The sequence below is a fragment of the Schistocerca gregaria genome, chromosome X, assembly GCF_023897955.1.
Source record: "Schistocerca gregaria isolate iqSchGreg1 chromosome X, iqSchGreg1.2, whole genome shotgun sequence".
NCBI classification, from domain to species: domain Eukaryota; kingdom Metazoa; phylum Arthropoda; class Insecta; order Orthoptera; family Acrididae; genus Schistocerca; species Schistocerca gregaria.
This window is the reverse complement of record NC_064931.1, coordinates 625,377,597-625,399,794: the sequence shown is the minus strand read 5'-3', so window position 1 is coordinate 625,399,794 and position 22,198 is coordinate 625,377,597. Positions and strand designations below refer to the sequence as shown.

The window sequence follows — 22,198 nt, the reverse complement described above, 5'->3', positions numbered from 1 at the left end:
CCCATACCTCGACCCCCACCCTCCACACCTTTGTCTTGTCAACTGCCGATCCTAAGTTCCTCGACGCTCATACCCTCACAGTGGAGATACGAAAGTATTTACCTGGTGCTCCCATCTCCCAACACAGTCCCCGCAGGGACTCAGTCATTATAAAGTCCCCATCCCCATCCTTTCACACAGACCTCCTGCGAAAACTCCCATGAGTTATGTTTGGCCCCCACGCCTCTCTGACACCTTCCCTTTCCACTTCCACTCCTTGTCAGCTCCAGCTTCCCCGTCTCTCCCCCCCCCCCCCCACCCCACCTACACCGCTGTGATCACCAAGCTCAGCCCGGTGACCACAGAGGATGAAGTGTTCACAGAACTTAACTTCCACCCCGGACTTGGAAATCCACTCTGCCCGCCGTATCCACAATGCCTCTGGTCCCACCTACCTCATGCGGGTATTCTTGACCATCTCCTCACCCAGGGTGCCCTGATATACAACTGTCGCCAACCTGTCGAATCCTCCAAATCCCCTCCCAAATCCTACTGTTACCAGCGGTGCCTGATGTACAATGACCACCTGACTCCAAACTGCAAGTACTCCCCCACCTGTCCCCATTGCAAGGCCTCTCACTTTCTTAAGAACTGCCTCAACCTCGCTGCTCCTCCTTCCTGTAATATCTGCAATGGCCCCCATCCCACCTACTCCCACAAGTGTGAAGCTAAACCCCCTCCAGCCACCCCTGAGCTTACAGTCCCAGTTCGTTCCGTCGATCCTCCTGTCAATCCCAACAATTCCCTCCAACCACCCCCCACCACTGAGGACATCATCCGGTTCCTTACTGTTGTACTCCAAAACATTCACCCTTTTCAGCGCCCCCACACCTTCCAACAGATCTCCCTTGCTGTTCGCTCTATTTCCACCTGAGCACCTTCGCCACTTATTCCCACAACCAAGCCCACTTCACCTTCTCCCGCCTCGACACCCTAGTTTAAGTCTCTTCCCTTCCCTCTATTCCCCCCCTCCTTCCTGCCATGGCGCGGCATGAGTATCGCATCCTCTTCCAGAACATTTGCTCCTTCCACTCCAACAAATACCTCCTCATGCACACCCTCTCCCACCACCAGGTCGTCACCTTCCTCTTGAACGAAACCTTCCTCCAGCCCCAACATTCTATCCACAACTCTCCCTATATCCTCCACCGCACTGACGCTCGTGGTCCTCGTGCACAGTGTGGAGTTGCGATTGGCCACCTTAACCATCTCCCCGTCCGGCCACAACCTCCCCACAATGACCCCACTGAACACCTTATCCTTAGCGTCTTCTTCCCCTCCCTCACCATTACTTGTGCCACCATCTATGTCCGCTCCACTGCTCCTCTTCCTTATGACTTCATCTCACACATTGACCACACCTTCTACACCTATGTGATTGCCGCCAACCTCAACATCCATAGCCGCACTCCTGCTGCCCTTTGGCAGTGGCATCAGTTCCTCTTCACAATCCAAGGTGACCTTGTTCCCCTTCCCCAGCACACCCAACCCGAAAGTGACACCACCCTCGATGTTGTCATTTCCTCTTCCAACCTCCTTGGGCGTATCGCTGTCGCCGTCCTTGACCAGGTAGCGATCACCTCCCTGTCCTCACCATAACGTCTGCTGACCGCCCCCCTCTGGCTCCGCACCCTGCACCCCCTCCCAAGGTCATCCATGACTATCGCCGTGCCAACTGGGATGCCTACCGGGACTCCATCTCCATCCAGGTCGAAAGCCACCCTCTTACCTATCGCCTTCCTGACGACATCATCCACGCATCGTCCTTCCTTCATAAGGTAATTACTGACGCCGTGGAGGCCCATGTTCCTACTAAAACCATCCACCCACACCGTCCCACTCTCCCGCCACAGGCAGTCCTCCTCCTCCGTGAATCCCGCCGCCTCTATCGCTCCTTCCTGTGCACTTGTGACAGGGATACACTCCAACAGCACCAGCAAATTCAGCGACACGTACGGAACCTTATTACAGCAACAAAACGCCGAGACTGGCGCCAGACCTGCACACGACTCAACGCCACCCTCCCTATCAACTCCTCCAAGTACTGGTCAGCCTTCCATCGCCTTACTGGTTCCCTTTCCGCTCCCCACTACCCCTTTCTCCATAACGATCGCCCACTTCCTGACAACCTCAGTAAGGCCAAACACTTCGCTTCCCACCTTTCCAAAGTCTTCTCTATCCCCACTGATGCCCACTTTGATTATTCTCTTTTCCCCACCGTCATGGAACATGCCGGTACCTCAGTCACTCCACTTGTTCCTAGTCTCCAGTACTTGGGGCAGTTACCCCCCTCCGACATAAACACTCCCATCACAGCACAAGACATTAAACTTATCCTCTAGTCCAAACGCAACACGGCCCCTGGTCACGACTGTGTCACCTACCGTCACCTTTGAGAAAGCCCCTATTCCTTCCTGACTGTCCTCGCCCATCTCTGTAATGTCATCCTGTCTACTGACTTCTACCCTGACCAGTGGAAGACCTCCCACGTCCTCTTATTCCTCAAACCCAACAAACCTCCTTCTGCCGCCTCTTCCTATCGTCCCATCTGCCTCACCTTCATCTTCAGTAAGATCTTTGCATATATCCTCTCCCACCGTATCCCTCAGCACCTTGCTCAACACCAACTCATCCCCCTTACCCAGTGTGGCTTCCGACCCTCCTTCTCTACTGAAGACCAACTCCTCAACCTTGATCACCTTCTGTCCCTCCAGCTCAACTCCCATCACTCCGCCATTTTTGTTTCCCTTGACCTTCAAAATGGCAATGACCATGTATGGCATCCCGGTCTCCTCTTTGAACGCCAAACCTACGTCCTGCCTATCAATTTTGTCCGTCTGGTCGCTTCCTTCCTCTCGCACCATACTTCCTATGTCACCCTCCACAACACCCTCCCACGGCAGGCGTCCACCAGGGTTCTGTCCTCTCCCCTCTCCTTTATCTCTTGTATAAAGCTGATATGCCCAAGCCACCCCCACCAGTCCACCTTCTCCAGTATGCTGATGACACCACCTTCCTGGCTCTCTATCCTACCCTTCAATGGTCTCAACATACCCTCCAAACCCACCTTAACCAGTTCACCACTTGGTGTAACCAGTGGTTCCTCCATCTCAACCCCTCTGAAACACAGGTAATCATCATAGGCCGCACCACTCGCTCCTTTCGCCCCCATGATTTGTACCTCACCCTTTATGCTCATTCCATCCAGCTCACCCCCACCCTGAAATACCTTGGCCTCACCCTCGACCGACACCTTACCTGGACCCCTCATCTCCAGACCATCCAGCAGAAAGCCCATTCCCGCCTCCGCCTTCTGAAACTCCTGTGTGGCCGGACATGGGGATTGCATCCTTCTACCATCCTCCACACCTACAAACCCCTCATCTGTCCTGTCCTCTCTTATGCCAGCGTTGCCTGGATCTCCGCCCCCACCCGCTTTTACAAGGCCCTCCAAATCCTTGAACGTCATGCGCTCCGTCTTGCCTTCCGTATCCGCCTCCCTTTCCCCACACGGTTCCTGTATGAACTGATCCCCTTCCCCCACCTCCTCCTGTTCCTCCAACATCTCTGCATCCTTTACATTGTCTGCAGGACTGTTCCCCCCCCCCCCCCCACCCTCTGGTTTTCTCCTTCCTCTCCAGCCCCCGCCCGTTGCCGCGCCTCTATTGCTGCATCCCTCCCTCTCCTCACCTACAAACCCTCCATCTCCTTCATCAGGGCAATTTCCAACGCCTCCCCCTCCCGGATGACGAACTTTGCTGTGACATCTACCCTTTCTTCCACCTATAACCTGGCCTCGTTCGCCCCCCCCTCCCCAGGGCCCCCTTTTTACTCTTCCCTCTTTCTCCCAGAGTGGATTTTCCTCCTTGCCCCCCTCCCCTGAGACCCTGCACCCCATACTTGCCTCTTTCCTTTTCCACATCCCTCCCTATCTGGCCTTCTTTAGCGTGCCCTCCCCCCCGCTCATCTTCCCCATCTCTTCCCCTCCCACCCTTCTTCAGGTCTCCCTCATCTCCTAGCACCTGGCAGTTCCTATGTTTTGATCATCGTCAGTGTGCCACATCAGTGTTGTGTTTAGTGCTGTTTCTCCTGTGCGTCAAGAGGTGTGATTTTAATTGTGTACTGCCTTGAGGTTCGTCGTCAGTGTTATGTTATGTGCTATGCCATCCGTTGATACTTTTATGCTCCAGTCATACTGTGCCTTGTGTTCTTTTAATCGTCGCAGTGAGTGGCTTTTTGTGTGTGCTACTTTGAAACAGTTTTTTATCTCCATTTTACAGACACCCCGTTTTTTGTCTATTGCCTTCCATGATGTTCCCCCTTTTTTATATCTATGTTCAGTATATTCTCTCCTTTGTTATTTTTAAATGTCTTCTATTGTTTGTTCTATGTCTTTCGGCTGCAGAGCAGCGCATATGCTGCTGCCAGCCCGCCCCGATGGGGAATTGAAATACAATGAAGAAAAAAAAAGAACCTAATACAGCTAGTCTGGTACTCGCTCTGGATTTCGTTTCTATCTCGGCGGTACTGCGTTCTGGTTGTTGCTCGTTGTTGACATTTGCCCGGCTCTGGTTCCGAGTGGATTTACGTTTGGTGTTTGGTGTTGTGGTTTCCACAAGCCTCCGTTGTTAATCTCTTCCTTGTTGTGTCGCTCATAGTCGGTCATGGTCGGTTGTTGTCAGTTGACGTTGGTCTGTCGTCCGACTCGTCCTGTGTTTACTCGGTGGTGCGTGCTCCACCGCGGCCGGCTTCCCCGCCTGGCTGCTCCGATCCGCAGCCTAAGGCGTTCCCGCTGTTGGTTGTGGTTACACCATGTGTGACCTACTTACCTGTGAAGGGGGTAGCTTGCAGAACTCTCTTTCGACCAATACGTGAATATTGCTCGTCAATCTGGGATCCATAGCAGATAGGATTGAGAGCGAAAATAAAAAAAGTTCAAAGAAACAAAGAGCGTTTGTTCACAGGTTCATTTAGGAAGCGTCACAGAGATGCTTGTCCAAAATCAGTGGCAGGTGCTGCAAGAGAATGGAAAGCTAGTGGTCACTAGTAGGAAGTAGTCCTGCCAGTCAGGCGGCAGCCACCAGCCAAGGAACAGCAACAGCTGGGAAGTAATCGATTTTTGGACATTTTAAGAGTTCCTAAGCTGGAGCGCATTATAAAGGTTCATCTGTGTGATTTGGTAGTTTATTTTTTGTATTTCTGCGTGTTAAATTTTTCAAGAGACACAGTTCTTCCGTTTTCGTTATTGTCTACAGCAGAGTTCCGCAGTACGTGTCGATAATCGTTTGTCTGTTTACTGTAGTTTTCCACGGTCTTTAGTATAGACAGGGACTGTGATTGCTGTGTGAGGACGCGAGCTGACTTGGTGACGCTTCAGTCTCAGTTCTAGGCTGTGTTGGCTTCGGTTACACAGTTCGAGACTGCAGTGGATGGGCATTACTGTTGTGGACCGGCCGTGTGGATCAAATGGAAGTCCAGCATGACCCACGAGTTGGCAGATTGTTTCGCACAGATGACCAGCCTTGTTACTGCTCTCATTGAGGCTGACCCCTCACCCGTGGTCGAATGGAAATTAGCGAAGGGGCGTGGCAACTGCGAAAGATTTCCTGTGGCCCAAACGTAAGGCCTCCCTGGCTTTTTTGACAAAGAGATTCCAGATAGTGTCTGTGGCTGACAATGTCTCTCACCTAAGATGCAGTCGCCTGACCTCTTTCTGAGGAAACCTCTTAACCTGCTAAATCTGGGCAGTCACAGAGGATGGGATTATTGGAAGTTGGGAGCCCCAGGGTTAGACACGTTATGGTGTTCCTTAGGACATGATTACCAACAAAGCCTGTGCGCACTTCAGACATGGATTGAGTCGTTCTGGATACCATGAAGAGCACAGGATGCAGCCAACTGAAGGTGGTGGCTCACGTCAGTACCAGTAACATATGTCGCTTTCGACTGACGAGATTGTCTCTGGCTTTTGACGGGTGTCTGAAGTGCTTTAGGCTAACAGTTGCACTTTCAAGATGATAACAAAACTCCCCATTTGCAGTATAGACGACAGGACCGATTGCGAACCTCTTCTACGGAGCCAAGTATAGGATCCGAATCAGAAGCTCAAACCGTTCTGTGACCATGTAGGCTGCAAATACCTCAAAACTGGTTCAAATGGCTCTGAGCACTATGGGACTTAACTTCTGAGGTCATCAGTCCCCTGGAACTTAGAAGTACTTAAACTTAACCAACCGAAGGACATCACACACATCCATGCCCGAGGCAGGATTCGAACCTTCGACCGAAGCGGTAGCGCGGTTCCAGACTGAAACGCCTAGAACCGCTCGGTCACACCGGCCGGCGCATATTTCTCGATTTGCGCCATTAGGTGGTGGCTTTTAGGATTGTTCTTAAGAGGTCAGGAGCCCATCACACGCAGGAGACAGCTACACAGGTAGAGGGGGCTTGTGGCGTGGACTGGGCGGTTTTTAGGTTAGAGGGCCTCGAGGAAAGACAAACAGGGCTTCAGTCTCAAATGATGAAGGTCGAACACACGAAGAATGTAGATCTAGGACCATCGGTATAAAAATTGTAAGCTGCCGTAGCTGTGTTGGGAAAATACCAGAACTCCAGAGCTCGAAGCGCTAATAGAACTCATTAATGCTCATATCTCTATAGGTACTAAAAGCTGGCTAAAGCCAAAGGTAAATTCAGCCGAAATTTTTGTGAAGAACTTAACAGTGTTCATAAATGACAGGCTGAATACAGTTAGCGGTGGCGTATTTTTTCCTGTTAGAAGTAGTTTATCTTGTAACGAAATTAAAGTAGACATTTCCTGTGAGTTAGTATGGCTGGAGGTCATTCCTGGCGACAGAAATAAAATAATAATTGGATTGTTTGCTGACCTCCCAACTCAGATGATACAATTTCTGAAAGTTTGAGGGACAACTTGAGTCTAGTTTAAAACATGTACCCGACTCCTAATATTATAGTTGGTGGTGACTTCAATATGTGGGCGAAAATTCATGTTTAAATGTGGAGGTATAAGTAAAACATCATCCGAAATTATTTCGAGCAATTAGTTCACTGGCCCATTCGAATAGTAAACGGTTGTGAAAAAACACTTGGCTTCCTAGTAGCAAAAAATTCTGATCTAATAACGTGCACCGAAACGGGTACAGTAATTAGTGAACACATCGCTGTCGTAGCGAGACTGAATACCGTTAACTCCCAAATCCGCGAAAAATAAACGAAAAATACATTTATTCAAGAAAGCAGATAAAAATTCGCCTGAAGCCTTCCTGAGAGACAATCTCCACTCCTTCCAAATTAACAATGTAGGTGTAGACCAGATGTGGCTTTTATTCAGAGAAGTAATATCGACAGCGGCTAATCGACTTGTACCACATAAATTAAATAAGTTAACAAAAGACGGAACTGATCCCTCATGGTACACAAAGCAGGTCAAAACGTTGTTACAGAAACAACGAAAAAAGCATGCCAGATTTAAACGAACAGAAAATTCCCAACACTGGCGATATTTTACGGCAACTCGAAATTTAGGGCGGACTTCAATGCCAGATGCAACGAAACTTTCCTCGAGACCTAGTAGAAAATCCACAGACATTTCGCTCGTACATAAACTATGCTAGCGGCAGGACACAATCAATGCCTTCTCTGCACGATATCAATAGAAATACTATCGATGACAGTGCTGCTAAAGCGGAGTTACTTAACACAGCCTTCCGAAATTCCTTCCGCAAAGAGTATTAAGTAAATATTCCATAATTCGAATGAAGAGTAGTTGCCAACAAGAATAACTTCTAACATGATATCCTCGGAATATTGAAGCAACGTAAATCACTTAATAAAAGCAAGTCTTCCGGCCCAGACTGTATACCAGTTAGGTTCCTTTCAGAGTATGCTTATGCAATACCTCCATATTTAACACTCATATACAACCACTCGCTCGACGAAATATCCGTACCTAAAAGACTGGAAAGTTGCACAGGTCACACCAATATTCAAGAAAAGCAATAAGAGTACGAGTAAAACACTAAATTACAGCCCATATTATTAACGTCACTGTCCGCCCCCTGGTAACTGAGTGGTCAGCGCGACGGAATGTCATCCCTAACGGCCCGCGTTCGATTCCCGGCTGGGTCGGAGATTTTCTCCGCTCAGGGACTGGGTGTTATATTGTCCGTATCATCATCATTTCATCCCCATTGACACGCAAGTCACCGAAGTGGCGTCAACTCGAAAGACTTTCACCAGGCGAATAGTCTACCTGACGGGAGGTCCTAGCCACACGGCTTTTTATTTTTATTAACGTCTATATGCAGCAGGATTTTGGAACATTTATTTTGCTCGAATATTATGAAATACCTCAAAGAGGTCAGTTTATTAACATATAGTCAACATGGATTTCGAAAACGTCGTTCTTGTGAAACACAACTAGCTCATTACTCACACGAAGTTTCGATCAGGGATTTCAAATTGTTTCCGTATTTATAGATTTCCAGAAGGCTTTTGACTAGGTACCTCACAAGCGGCTTGTAATCAAAGAGGGTGCTTATGGAATACGTATCGTCTCAGTTCTGCGACTGGATTCGTCATTTCCTGTCAAAGGGGTCACATTTCGTAATAATTGACGGGAAGACATCGCGTAAAACAGAAGTGAAATCAAGCGTTCCCCAATGAACTGTTCCTGAATCATATAAACTATTTAGGAGACAATCTGAGAAGCCGTCTTAAGGTGTTTGCAGATGATTCTGTCATTTATCGCCTAGTAAAATCATCAGAAAATCTGAACTAATTGCAAAACGATTTAGATAAGACATCCGTATGGTTTGAAATCTGAAATTGATCCTAAATAATGAAAAGTGTGAGGTCATCCACAAACGTGCTAAAACGAATACTTTAAACTTCGGTTACACTATAAATAAATCAAATCCAAAGGCCGTAAATGCATCTAAACACGTGGGAATTACAATTACGAATAACTTAAATTGGAAAGAACACACAGAAAATGTTGCGTGAAAAGCGAACCAGAGAGTGTGTTTTATTGACAGAACACTTAGAGTACTGCCGCGCGGTATGGGATCCTTACTAGACAGGATTAACACAGTACATCGAGAACGTTTAAAGAAGGGCAGACTGTTTTGTATATCCAGAAACAGTGGAGAGAGTGTCACGGACATGACACAGGATTTAGGGTGGAAATCTTGAATACAAAGGCGTTTCTCGGTGCTGCGGGATCTCCTCACAAAGTTTCATTCACGAGCTTACTTCTCCGAATGCGAAAATATTTTGTCTATGCTCACCTACACAGGGAGGAACGATTATCATAATAAAATAAGTGAAATCAGAGTTTGCAAGGGGAGATATAGGCGCTTGTTTTTTCCGCACACAGTTCGAGAGTGTAATAATGAAGAATTAGTGAGAAGGTGGTTCAATGAAGCCTCTGCCAGGCAGTTAAGTATGATTTGCGGACTAGAAATGTAGATGTAGATGCTGAAGTGTTATAAAGTACGGTGTGCTTAGTTGGTAAAATATCTAGAGCGTACGTTCTTGTAAGAGAGATTCCAGCTCTGACTGGGGCTTACCAGCAACTGGTACACGAAGTACATTTCACTATACAACGTGACCTGCTGAGTACAGATGTAGATACAGATATAGAATATCTGTAGCTTAACATGAAATATGAATTACACTACGAATCTGTATTTTTACATACATAATCCCATAGCGGAGGTGATATTGACGATATGTGGCAAAAAAAACGCCTCAGAAGAGGGGCTAGAGACTGTGGATCAATAGTTTGACCGTTAATCAGGCGAAAAACAAGCCACATGACGATATTTCATTTTTTGGTTCTGTACTTGTAAGTTACTGTAGGTGATTTTACGCCACTATTAACATAAGACCTTTACATACTCCGGTGGAGAGAACCTGCGGTCCAGTCCAGTTCTGAATAACGTATATCATTTGATTTCTTTCGACCGATTCATTAGATGAACTATTACTGTTGGTTGCTGCTGGAGTTTTCTTGACAAGTATGAGCAAGGATCACGTTTTCTGCAAACAATCATTACAGAGGAGGAGACCTGGTTCTGTCATATAGATACCAACGGCCATATAACATAATTCCACATACACATTTCGACGGGTAACCAGACAACTGTGACATCACTGCTTCGAGTTCCATATACTTCGTTAACAGTTTTCAGTAGCTTCGTAAGCGGTACATAAGTTCTATCGCGCCAAGTTGAGGTTTGAAGATGAAAGAAGTAATCTTGTCTGTGTCCTATGCTTTCTCTGCTTTATGGCAATATTCAATAAACTTCTAACCTACCTCATGTTACGGGATATGACACTGAAGAGGCGGTTTAACGCTGGCTGATTCAAAAACAGCTTACTTTACTCATGGGGCAGGAAATTTTAATGGAGGCATTTATGATCAAATAGAACGTTTAAATTTTACCTATCCTAATATTCTAAGAAACGTGATTCCTTAAACATCAGTTGATAACATTTAAGTCTCTTACTTGTAGAAAGCGCTATCGTATCCTCTGTTCAACGGATAAGTAATGTAAGTTACACCAACTGCTAGACGATTTATCTTTACTACATTGCTGCAGGCTTTTTGATACGTGTAGAAACTAACTCTAATTCGAACAATGGGCACCAACTGTTCGTTTTTAACACAGGCGCTTGTTATGAGGGGCGTTCAACAAGTATTGCAACATATTTTCCTGTCTGAAAGCAGATAGGTTTTATTCGAAATTCCAGTATACCATATTATTGCTCAATTTTTTGGCAACAAAACCCTATTTTTCAGCATAATCTCCGTTCAATCCAACGTCTTTACGACACGTAACAGGGAGGGGCTCAGTGTCCTCATGGTACCACACTACTGGTCAATGTTGGAACCAATGTCTTACTGCATCAATAAACTCCCTGTCACGCATGTACTACTTCACATAGAGTGCAGCCTTCATTGGGCTAAACAAATGGAAGTCGGGAGATGCGAGATCTGGCCTGCAGGGTGGATAAGGAAGAATAGTCTAATCAAGTTTTTTGAAGACAAGCAAAAGAGACGTTCGGTCGAGCAGCGAGGTGTTTGTTTGTGATCCACCCATCACCTCGAATGAGAGTGTCCGCACGTTCCAACATCGCAGGAGTTACAGCTGTCTGCTGTCGGCCGGCACGCCGGAGATCGGACAGGTTGAGCAACCTTGTTGTGATGATGACAGACGCCTCTCCCAATGACTCACCGTGCTGTTATTTACTACCAGGTCTCCGTAAACATTGTGCAAGCGCCTATGAATATCTGTAATGGTATGCTTTACCGCCAAAAGAAAATAAGTGACAGCTCTCTGCTTGGAACGCACCTCCGTTACATCCGCCATTCTCAAGGCTATGTGTAGCATCGCCACCTATGGGAACTTCGTGTCGCTATAGGGGCTAAAGTGGAAATATTCCATGACGTTCTGTAAAAAAAATCGTATTTTTTCAACAGAAACTGGCGCAGAATACAAAATGGGCTGCATTACTTATTGAACGCCTCTCGTAGCTTATTTTAGACGGAATTATTCTCATAGATCTGAAGTACTGGTTAAATTCCTTCACTACTTCAGAATTCTTCATGAAACAGTAAATTCTAATGGAGATCTGACTATTATTTATTTGTTTTACCGCTTTATTTTTGAAACATATCCGTTAATTCGACACCTGTGTGGCACTGAGAGATATGAAATTATGAGAACAAATATATTTATATAAAAAATACTACAGGTAACAGTAATGTTCAAATGATAAAGTCCTTAAGAAATACTAATGAGAAAAGGTGTGGATTTGTTATGGTTAGGAAGATTGTCACCATCTTTACCAACAGAGACACTGAGACGCAATTATCTGTTATATAACAGGTGGAAACAGCGTTGGCGTACGACGCAGTGCACGTTTATGCAAATGCGTTGTTCAAGAGAGAGACAGCTGTACCAGTGGCCGACGAGAGCCTCTTCTGCAACGACAGCCTCGTGTGGGACCACGGAATCAGCGTCCGTGATTTTATGTTGAAGGTAAGACCCAATGAACCTATGGACTTCCGTTCACAAATACATCATTAAGTAATTGTATAGCCAGAAGATTATGATTAACACTCTGCCACGTGCTTGGATCACTTGGAAGTCATTTGATTGTGTACTTAAAGTCCCCCAATAAGACACGGATAAACTAAAATACTTTGTTGAAGATGAATAGCAACCAACCACAAATTGGTTTTACACTACTTTATTCAAAAGTTTCGATTTTTTTTTGCAATTCATCATGAAATTTTTTTCATGCTTTCATCAATACTGGTTACCTGTGCGTTACCATAGGATAAACAGTAATTTACACTACTGGCCATTAAAATTGCTACACCAAGAAGAAATGCAGATGATAAACGGGTATTGCCGGCCGGAGTGGCCGAGCGGTTCTAGGCGCTGCAGTCTGGAACCGCCCGACCGCTCCGGTCTCAGGTTCGAATCCTGCCTCGGGCATGGATGTGTGTGATGTCCTTAGGTTAGGTAGGTTTAATTAGTTCTAAGTTCTAGCCGACTAATGACCTCAGAAGTTAAGTCGCATAGTTCTCAGAGCCATTTTTTGATAAACGGGTATTCATTGGGCAAGTATATTATACTAGAACTGACATAAGATTACATTTTCACGCAATTTGGGTCCATAGATCCTGAGAAATGAGTACGCAGAACAACCACCTATGGCCGTAATAACGGCCTTGATACGCCTGGGATTTGAGTCAAACAGAGCTTGGATGGCGTGTACAGGTACAGCTGCCCATGCAGCTACAACACGATACCACAGTTCCTCAAGAATAGTAACTGGCGTATTGTAACGAGCCAGTTGCTCCGCCACCATTGACCAGACGTTTTCAATTGGAGAGACATCAGGAGAATATGCTGGCCAGAGCAGCAGTCGAACATTTTCTGTACCCAGAAAGGCCCGTACAGGACCTGCAACATGCCGTCGTGCATCATCCTGCTGAAATGTAGGGTTTCGCAGGGATCGTTGAAGAGTAGAGCCACGGGTCGTAACACATCTGAAATGTAACGTCTACTGCTCAACGTGCCGTCAATGAGAACAAGAGGTGACCGAGACGTGTAATCAATGGCACCCCATACCATCACGCCGGGTGATACGCCATTATGGTGATGACGAATACACGCTCCCAATGTCCGTTCACTGCGATGTCACCAAACACGGATGCTACCATCATAATGCTGTAAACAGAACCTGGATTCATCCGAAAAAATGACTTTTTGCCATTCGTGCACCCAGGTTCGTCGTTGAATACACCATCGCAGATGCTCGTGTCTGTGATGCAGCGTCAAAGGTAACCGCAGCAATGGTCTCCGAGCTGATAGTCCATGCTGCTGCAAACGTCGTCGAAGTGTTCGTGCAGATGATTGTTGTCTTGCAAACGTCCCCATCTGTTGACTCAGGGATCGAGACGTGGTTGCACGATCCGCTACAGCCATGCGGATAAGATGCCTGTCATCTCGGCTGCTAGTGATACGAGGCCGTTGGGATCCAGCACGGCGTTCCGTATTACTCTCGTGAACACACCGATTCCATATTCTGCTAACAGTCATTGGATCTCGGCCAACGCGAGCTGCAATGTCGCTATACGGTAAACCGCAATCGCGATAGGCTACAATCCGACCTTTATCAAAGTCGGAAACGTGATGGTGCGCATTTCTCCTGCTTACACGAGGCATCACAACAACGTTTCACCAGGCGACGCCGGTCAACTGCTGTTTGTGGATGAGAAATCGGTTGGAAACTTTCCTCATGTCAGCACGTTGTAGGTTGCGCCACCGGCGCCAACGTTGCGTGAATGCTCTGAAAAGCTGATCACTTGCAAATCACAACATCTTTTCCTGTCGGTTAAATTTCGCGTTTGTAGCATGTCATCTTCGCGGTGTAGCAATTTTAATGGCCAGTAGTGTAGAATTCACATATGTGTAACCAAAATTGTTGCACTATATATTTATGTTGGTATGCAACTAACGTGAAACGTCCATTTGACGCAGGTGGAAGGTGTGGTAGTGAAGCAGAATTCCTTATCACCAGAGTTCGCGCCAAAATCCTGTATAAAATTTCAAGTCTCCAGAGAGCTATTCGATAGGAGTAGGCTTTTCAACATCCCCCTTTTCTCACCACCATTCAACACAAACGTGACGCTACACTACCTACAGGTCCTTTGTAGTTATATATACATTTAAGATACACTTAAGACAGACAACTCTCAAACTTTATCAAGGAAAGCTGCTATTGTGCGTGAAGGAAACGAAAATCTGTCCAGTTAGGCCACTGAACCTCCCCTTCGTGGTTTCTTAGCAAAACATGCCGTATGACTATACTTTTTATCTCTAGTATAAAGTGACTACCCAAAAGCATTATGACCACCTGCTTATTAGCGTGTTGGTCCACCTTTGAAATGCGGTACAACAGTGATAATGCGTGGCATCGATTCGGGAAGTCCTTAGTCGTATCCAGCGGTGTGTGGTACCACATATTGTTACGGAGGTCACACAGTTCTTGTAAATTAATGAACCCATGGTTTGTGCATGCAGAGCTGGCGTGGGGAAGCCTCCCAGACGCCAAGGTGTCAACATGACTTCGGTATCATCTTTCCCAAATCACTGTAGTAGGATTCTCACCTTGTGACATGGACACTTGTCATTCTGGAAGATGTCATCGCCATCGGATAATACATCAAACACGAATGATTAGGTTGTGGTGCAATATTGTTAGTGACAGCACGAGAAGCTAGCTTGTGGCGTGAGGGAGTATTAAGTATTTGATGAGTCAGCTAGTTAGCCGTGGCTAGAAAGCCGGATGAAGATTGCGAGGAATTCAGGTAGAGTTGATGGCTCAGCCTCAGGATGCAGGTATTCCCGAGGCGGCGTGTACGCGCTGATTTAATGGGGTGGAGACGACACAGTGGCAGATGAGATTGATTAAATGAATGAGAGATAATGTATACTTTCAATGAAATGACATTACAGACCATACAAACATTACCCAAAAAAGCAAATACACCAGAGGAATTGTGTCTGCTAGATGAGTTCAACGTAATATCAAGCATGACACTAGGATTCTTATTGTAAAATTTACTATTATTTTGAATTGCAATATATTATAAAATTAATAAAAAATAAACAACTGGAGCAGGCTGACCATATTATTCGTCACTTGAAATCTGATGACACAAAAAACCACATTTAAAACCAGCCATGTATAAAGAATTACTGACACGCTTATTAAAAGATAATACACAAATTTTCCAGTCCTATAATCCATCCACAGTGACAAGTAATACGAAGGCAGTATGAGTTTCGCAGATCCCTACCAAATGTTACAAGTGGATGAGTAACAATAATTTTTTATTTGATAAGTATCCATTATTGTGTGGAGAATTTTAGAACTCTCCTTCATAAGTCCTTAGGGGGGGAGGGGGGGGGGGGTACTACACACTTAGATAGCAGGTTCTAGCAAGCGCACATGCCTTTATTCTCAAATGGAAATCACTTGAACGAAGACAATCTTCTTTTTGTAAAAGATTGTTGAGAAAATTTACAGAATCAGCATTTGCAAATGATTGTAGAATGACTCTACTGGTGCCAACGCACATGTTGCGTAAGAACCAAGGAGAAAATATAACACAAATTAGGGCTCATGTGGAGGCATTTATTTATTTAACCTCATCTGATTAGGGCTATCAGGTCGTCTCTTATATCAGACCAGGGTATCACATCTACAGTGCCTTTTTTAAGTCAAAGTTTCCTAAGAAATTAATATTTTAATATCACATATAGTATTAAAATGATCTGAACGTCTGAGGAGGAATTGTGAGTAGATATTACTGACATGAACTAATACAGTTAACAGTGGCAGTACTTGTTCTACTACAGCTGCTGCCACTAATAGTGGTAACATTAATAATAATAACAAATGCCGTGGAGGCTTGTTCTGCCAGTCGTAAAAGGCGACGAAAAGAACAAACCACTAATAGGGCTAACCCCCCTTTTAGTGTGATTAGTTGGTTCAGGACAGAACTTATGGAGCCTCAGACAAGCGCTGTCATGGACGGGGACGACGCTTCAACCCAATGCCCATCCACAATAATAACGACACTGCTAGCCACACGGAAAATAATTTGAATCCAGATAGAGGTGTTTTGCAGGATATGCTTCCTGCAACCACTCTAGAAGGAAAACATAGACAGAGGATGAGATGGTCAGATGAAGTTATCTGACACCTCATGATCTGTTATTACCAAGCAACAAACTTAGGAACCAACACAACTGGATACAGATCACGAGTATACACAACATTTATTGCCAGATACTCAGAATTAAAATTTTTAACAGAACAACGACTAGCTGATTAGATTCGTGTAATAATCAAAAGTAACAGGATACCCCAGCCAGAACTAGAAAACATCAAACAACAAGTACAACAAATACTGGAACAAAATAATGTGAAATCAGAAGAAGAAGAAGAAGAAAATACAGTAATGTACTCAAACATCCCAGAGCAAATAAAGAAAGAACAACATGCATCACTTAAACAATAAGAGGAAACCGATATCGTAAGACAGCCACCAGTACAAGCACAAATAGAACATGAAGTGACACAGGTTAGATATAGAAGAAAAATTTCAGTTGACATATATAGAATACAAAGAGACAAATACAGACATTAGACCATTCTTGCATAGACCACCAAATAATCCAAAAGTCGAAACAACAATAACAACTATCAACACAATCATACACAACAAAAGAAATTAAAATACAACTATGGAAGAGTTACAACTACTTGTTTATGTAGGAGCACTCACTACACTAAATACACACACTAGGCAGAGATCAGAACCAACCAACACACAGAAGAAACCCACAAAACCAGCATGGCAACACAGGCTACAGATCAGAATAGAAAAGCTGAAAAAAGACATCGGACAGCTAACACAATTTATAAGAAATGAAATAACAGACAAAAATGAAAAAGGTTAGGTAAAATCTCACAATAAGAAGCGATAGAGCAATTAGATGCAAAGAAGCAGAAATTACAAGCATTGGCCAAACGATTTAGAAGATACAAAAAAAGTGAAAATAGAAGGAAACAAAATCAAACATTCAACACAAACCAAAAGAAATTTTACCAGACAATAGATAACACACTCATTGAAATAGACAATCCATCAAACATAACAGACATGGAACACTTCTGGAGCAACATACACGGTACAACATTACCCGGTACAACATAACAGACATGCACGGTGGATACAAGCAGAAACAGACTCATACAAGATGATACAACAAATGCCTGAAGTGATAATTTTTCAACATGAAGTCATTCGAGCAATTGATTCTACACACAATTGAAAAGCCCCTGGAAATGATAAAATAGCAAATTTCTGGCTAAAGAAGTTCAACTCAACACATTCATCTCTAACTAAATTATTTACCTATTACATTGCAGACCCATACACAGCCCCTGACACACTTACACAAGGAATAACTTATCTGAAACCTAAAGATCAAGCAGACACAGCAAACCCAGCAAAATATCGCCCCATAACATGCCTACCAACAATATACAAAATATTAATTTCAGTCATTAAACAGAAATTAAGGACAAATACAACACAGAACAAAAATATAAATGAAGAAAAAAAAGGCTGCTGCAAAGGAGCACGAGGATGTAAAGAGCAACTGATAACAGATGCAGAGGTGGCATATGAAGCTAAAACTAAACAAAGGTTGCTGCACTATGCATACATTGATTACCAAATAGCTTTAGGTAGTGTACCCCACTCATGATTACTATAGATATAGGAAATATACAAAGTAGATCCTAAGTTAATACAGTTCCTAAACATAGTAATGAAAAATTGGAGAACCACACTTAATATCCAAACAAATTCAAAGAATAGCACATCACAGCCAATACAGTTTAAGCGTGGAATATACCAAGGAGACTCATTAAGTCCTTTCTGGTTCTGCCTTGGTCTGAACCCACTATCCAACTTGCTAAACAATACAAATTATGGATATAATATTACTGGAACATACCCACACAAAATGACACTTTTGCTATACATGGATGATCTAAAACCACTGGCAGCAACAAATCAACAACTCAACCAATTACTAAAGATAACAGAAGTATTCAGCAATGATATAAAAATGGCTCTTGGAACAGACAAATGTACGAAAAATAGCATAGTCAAGGGAAAACACACTAAACAAGAAGATTACATTTTGGATAAACACAGCGACTGCATAGAAGCGATGGAAAAAACAGATGCCTATAAATGTCTAGGATACAACAAAAAATAGGAATAGATAATACAAATATTGAAGAAGAACTAAAAGAAAAATGTAGACAAAGACTAACAAAATTACTGAAAACAGAATTGACAGCAAGAAACAAGACAAAAGCTATAAATACTTATGCTATACCAATATTGACCTACTCATTTGGCGTATTGAAATGGAGTAGCACAGACCTAGAAGCACTCAATACACTTACACGATCAGAATGCTACAAATATAGAATACATCACATACATTCAGCAACAGAAAGATTCACATTAAGCAGAAAGGCAGGAGGAAGGGGATGTATCGACATAAGAAACCTACATTATGGACAGGTAGACGATTTAAGAAAATTCTTTATGGAACAAGCAGAAACTAGCAAAACACACAAAGCAATCACTCATATAAATACATCGGCTACACCACTGCAATTTGATAACCACTTCTACAACTCTTTAGATCACATAACATCAACAGATACGAAGAAAGTAAATTGGAAAAAGAAAACACTACATGGCAAGCACCCGACACACATCAATCAAGACGCATCCAACACTTGGCTAGTAAAAGGCAATATAAACAGTGAGATGGAAGGATTCATGATTGCAATACAGGATCAAACAATAAACACCATATATTACACCGAGCGAGGTGGAGCAGTGGTTAGCACACTGGACTTGCATTCGGGAGGACGAATCCTGTTTTAGGTTTTCCGTGATTTGTTTCAGGCAAATTCCGGGATGGTTCCTTTGAAAGGGCACGACCGCTTTCCTTCCCAATCCTTCCCTAACCCAAGCTTGCGCTCCGTCTCTAATGACCTCGTTGTCGACGGGACGTTAAACACTAACCACCTCCACCACCAGATATTACAGCAAGCATATTATTAAAGATCCCACTACCACAACAGATAAATGCAGACATTGCAAACAACAAATAGAAACACTAGATCACATTACAAGCGGATGTACAATATTAGCAAATACAGAATACCCCAGGAGACATGACAATGTAGCAAAAATAATACATCAACAACTTGCAATACAACATAAACTAATAAAACAACAAGTTCCCACATACAAGTATGCACCACAAAATGTACTGGAGAATGATGAATACAAATTATACTGGAACAGAACCATTATAACAGATAAAACAACACCACATAACAAACCTGACATCATACTCACCAATAAAAAGAAGAAATTACCACAACTAATCGAAATGTCCATACCCAATACAGCAAATATACAGAAGAAAACAGGTGAAAAAATTGAAAAATACATCCAACTGGCTGAGGAAGTCAAGGACATGTGGCATCAGGATAAAGTTGACATTATACCAATTATACTTTCAACTACAGGAGTCATACAACGAAATATCCACCAGTACATCAACGCAATACAGCTACATCCAGACTTATAAATACAACTACAGAAATCTGTTATTATTGATACATGTTCAATTACCCAAAAGTTCCTAAATGCAATGTAACATATACCATACAGTTAAAAGGAAGTCACACTTGATCAAGGTCCATGTCACTTTCCTTTTTTAACCAGAAATAACGTCTGAGAAAAGGATAATAATAATAATAATAATAATAATAATAATAATAATAATAATAATAATAATGAAAATAATAATGACAATAAGAGCAATAATGATAATGACTTAGGAAGTTCTGGGGAAAGGTAATTTAAGGAGACAAAACCAGTTAAAATAACGAGAAAAGTGGAAAAATCTAGATGGAAAGATGGATGTATGAGGGTGATGAGTTGTACCCAGATGAGAGTTCTGATGCAAAGATCATATTGAAGTAAAATTTTCAAGACATAAACCAAGATTTTAATTTTGCAGTATCCCTCCACCAAAAATTTATCTACACCCATGTAAGGAAATTATCATTTAAAATTTAATACACAAATATTAAATTAAAAAATCTAAAATTTATTCAAATTCAGTTACATGACTCGATTGGCCTTTTATTTTGTTTTCTACCTCAATAAATAAAATTTATTCCAACAATTTTCTCTATTTTTTCTTCATCTTCTGAAAAGATTTTAGTATAGCGACCTGGAAGAACAATCTTAAATTTATCATCTGAAAGTAATAAAACTATTTCACCATATTTAGTTGATAAAAATTCAGCTTATGAAACATTGTAAGATTTATGTTTCTTCAGCTCTGGTAATTTAGTGAACACTTCTGCACAACCATTGCTACTGCTGTTAAGGTCTCTTACTAGAGTTTCAACTCTATAAGTTTTTTTCATTTTGTTTTGGTATATACAATTGTATCTTTAGCCAATTTTTATTAAGGAATGCAGACAATTACATTGTTGATTTTTGAGAAGTTACAAAATTTATTCTTCTAAACATGTTTATTTCATAGATAGTGTAACTCTGAAAAAAAAGAATGCACTTGCATTTACATAATTAATTAACCAGGTTGTTGTTGATGATGATGTTGTTGTTGTTGTTGTTGTTGTTGTCTTCAGTCCTGAGACTGGTTTGATGCAGCTCTCCATGCTACTCTATCCTGTGCAAGCTCCTAGTACCTATTGCAACCTACATCCTTCTGAATCTGCTTAGTGTATTCATCTCTTGGTCTCCCTCTACGATTTTTACCCTCCACACTGCCTTCCAATACTGAATTGGTGATCCCTTGATGCCTCAGAATATGCCCTACCAACCGATCCATTCTTCTAGTCAAGTTGTGCCACAAATTTCTCTTCTATCCAATTCTAGTCAATACCTCCTCATTAGTTATGTGATCTACCTATCTAATCTTCAGCATTCTTCTGTAGCACCACATTTCGAAAGCTTCTATTCTCTTCTTGTCCAAACTATTTATCGTCCATGTTTCACTTCTATACATGGCTACACTCTATACAAATACTTTCAGAAACGACTTCCTGACACTTAAATCAATACTCGATGTTAACATTTATCTTCTTCAGAAACGCTTTCCTTGCCATTGCCAGTCTACATTTTATATCCTCTCTACTTCAACCATCATCAGTTATTTAGCTCCCCAAATAGCAAAACTCTTTTACTACTTTAAGTGTCTCATTTCCTCAGCATCACCCGAATTAATTTGACTACATTCCATTATCCTCGTTTTGCTTTTGTTGATGTTCATCTTATATCCTCCTTTCAAAACAATAACCACTCCGTTCAACTGCTCTTCCAAGTCCTTTGCTGTCTCTGACAGAATTACAATGTCATCGGTGAACCTCAAAGTTTTTATTTCTTCTCCATGGATTTTAATACCTATTCCGAAATTTTCTTTTGTTTCCTTGACTGCTTGCTCAGTATACAGATTGAATAACATCGGGGATAGGCTACAACCCTGTCGCACTCCCTTCCCAACCACTCCTTCCCTTTCGTGCACCTCGACTGTTGTAATTGCCATCTGGTTTCTGTACAAATTGTAAATAGCCTTTCGCTCCCTGTATTTTACCCCTGCTACCTTCAGAATTTAAAAGAGAGTATTCCAGTCAACAAAAATGGCTCTCAGCACTATGGGACTCAACTGCTGTGGTCATTAGTCCCCTAGAACTTAGAACTACTTAAACCTAACTAACCTAAGGACATCACACACATCCATGCCCGAGGCAGGATTCGAACCTGCCACCGTAGCAGTTGCACGGTTCCAGACTGCAGCGCCTAGAACCGCATGGCCACTTCGGCCGGCTCCACTCAACAGTGTCAAAAGCTTTCTCTAAATCTACAAATGCTAGAATCGTAGGTTTGCCTTTCCTTAATCTAGCTTCT

At 43.1% G+C, this 22,198-nt stretch overlaps 1 protein-coding gene across 1 annotated transcript in view; it reads left to right on the top strand.

Annotated features, from left to right (window-relative positions):
• Positions 1 to 22,198, top strand: part of LOC126298247 (glutamate receptor ionotropic, kainate 2-like) — a 415,381-nt gene that overhangs the window by 119,475 nt on the left and 273,708 nt on the right. The window contains exon 6 of the mRNA XM_049989551.1: positions 11,955 to 12,107. Within this exon, the coding sequence (XP_049845508.1) occupies positions 11,955 to 12,107 (153 nt within the window). The remainder of the gene's footprint in view (positions 1 to 11,954; positions 12,108 to 22,198) is intronic.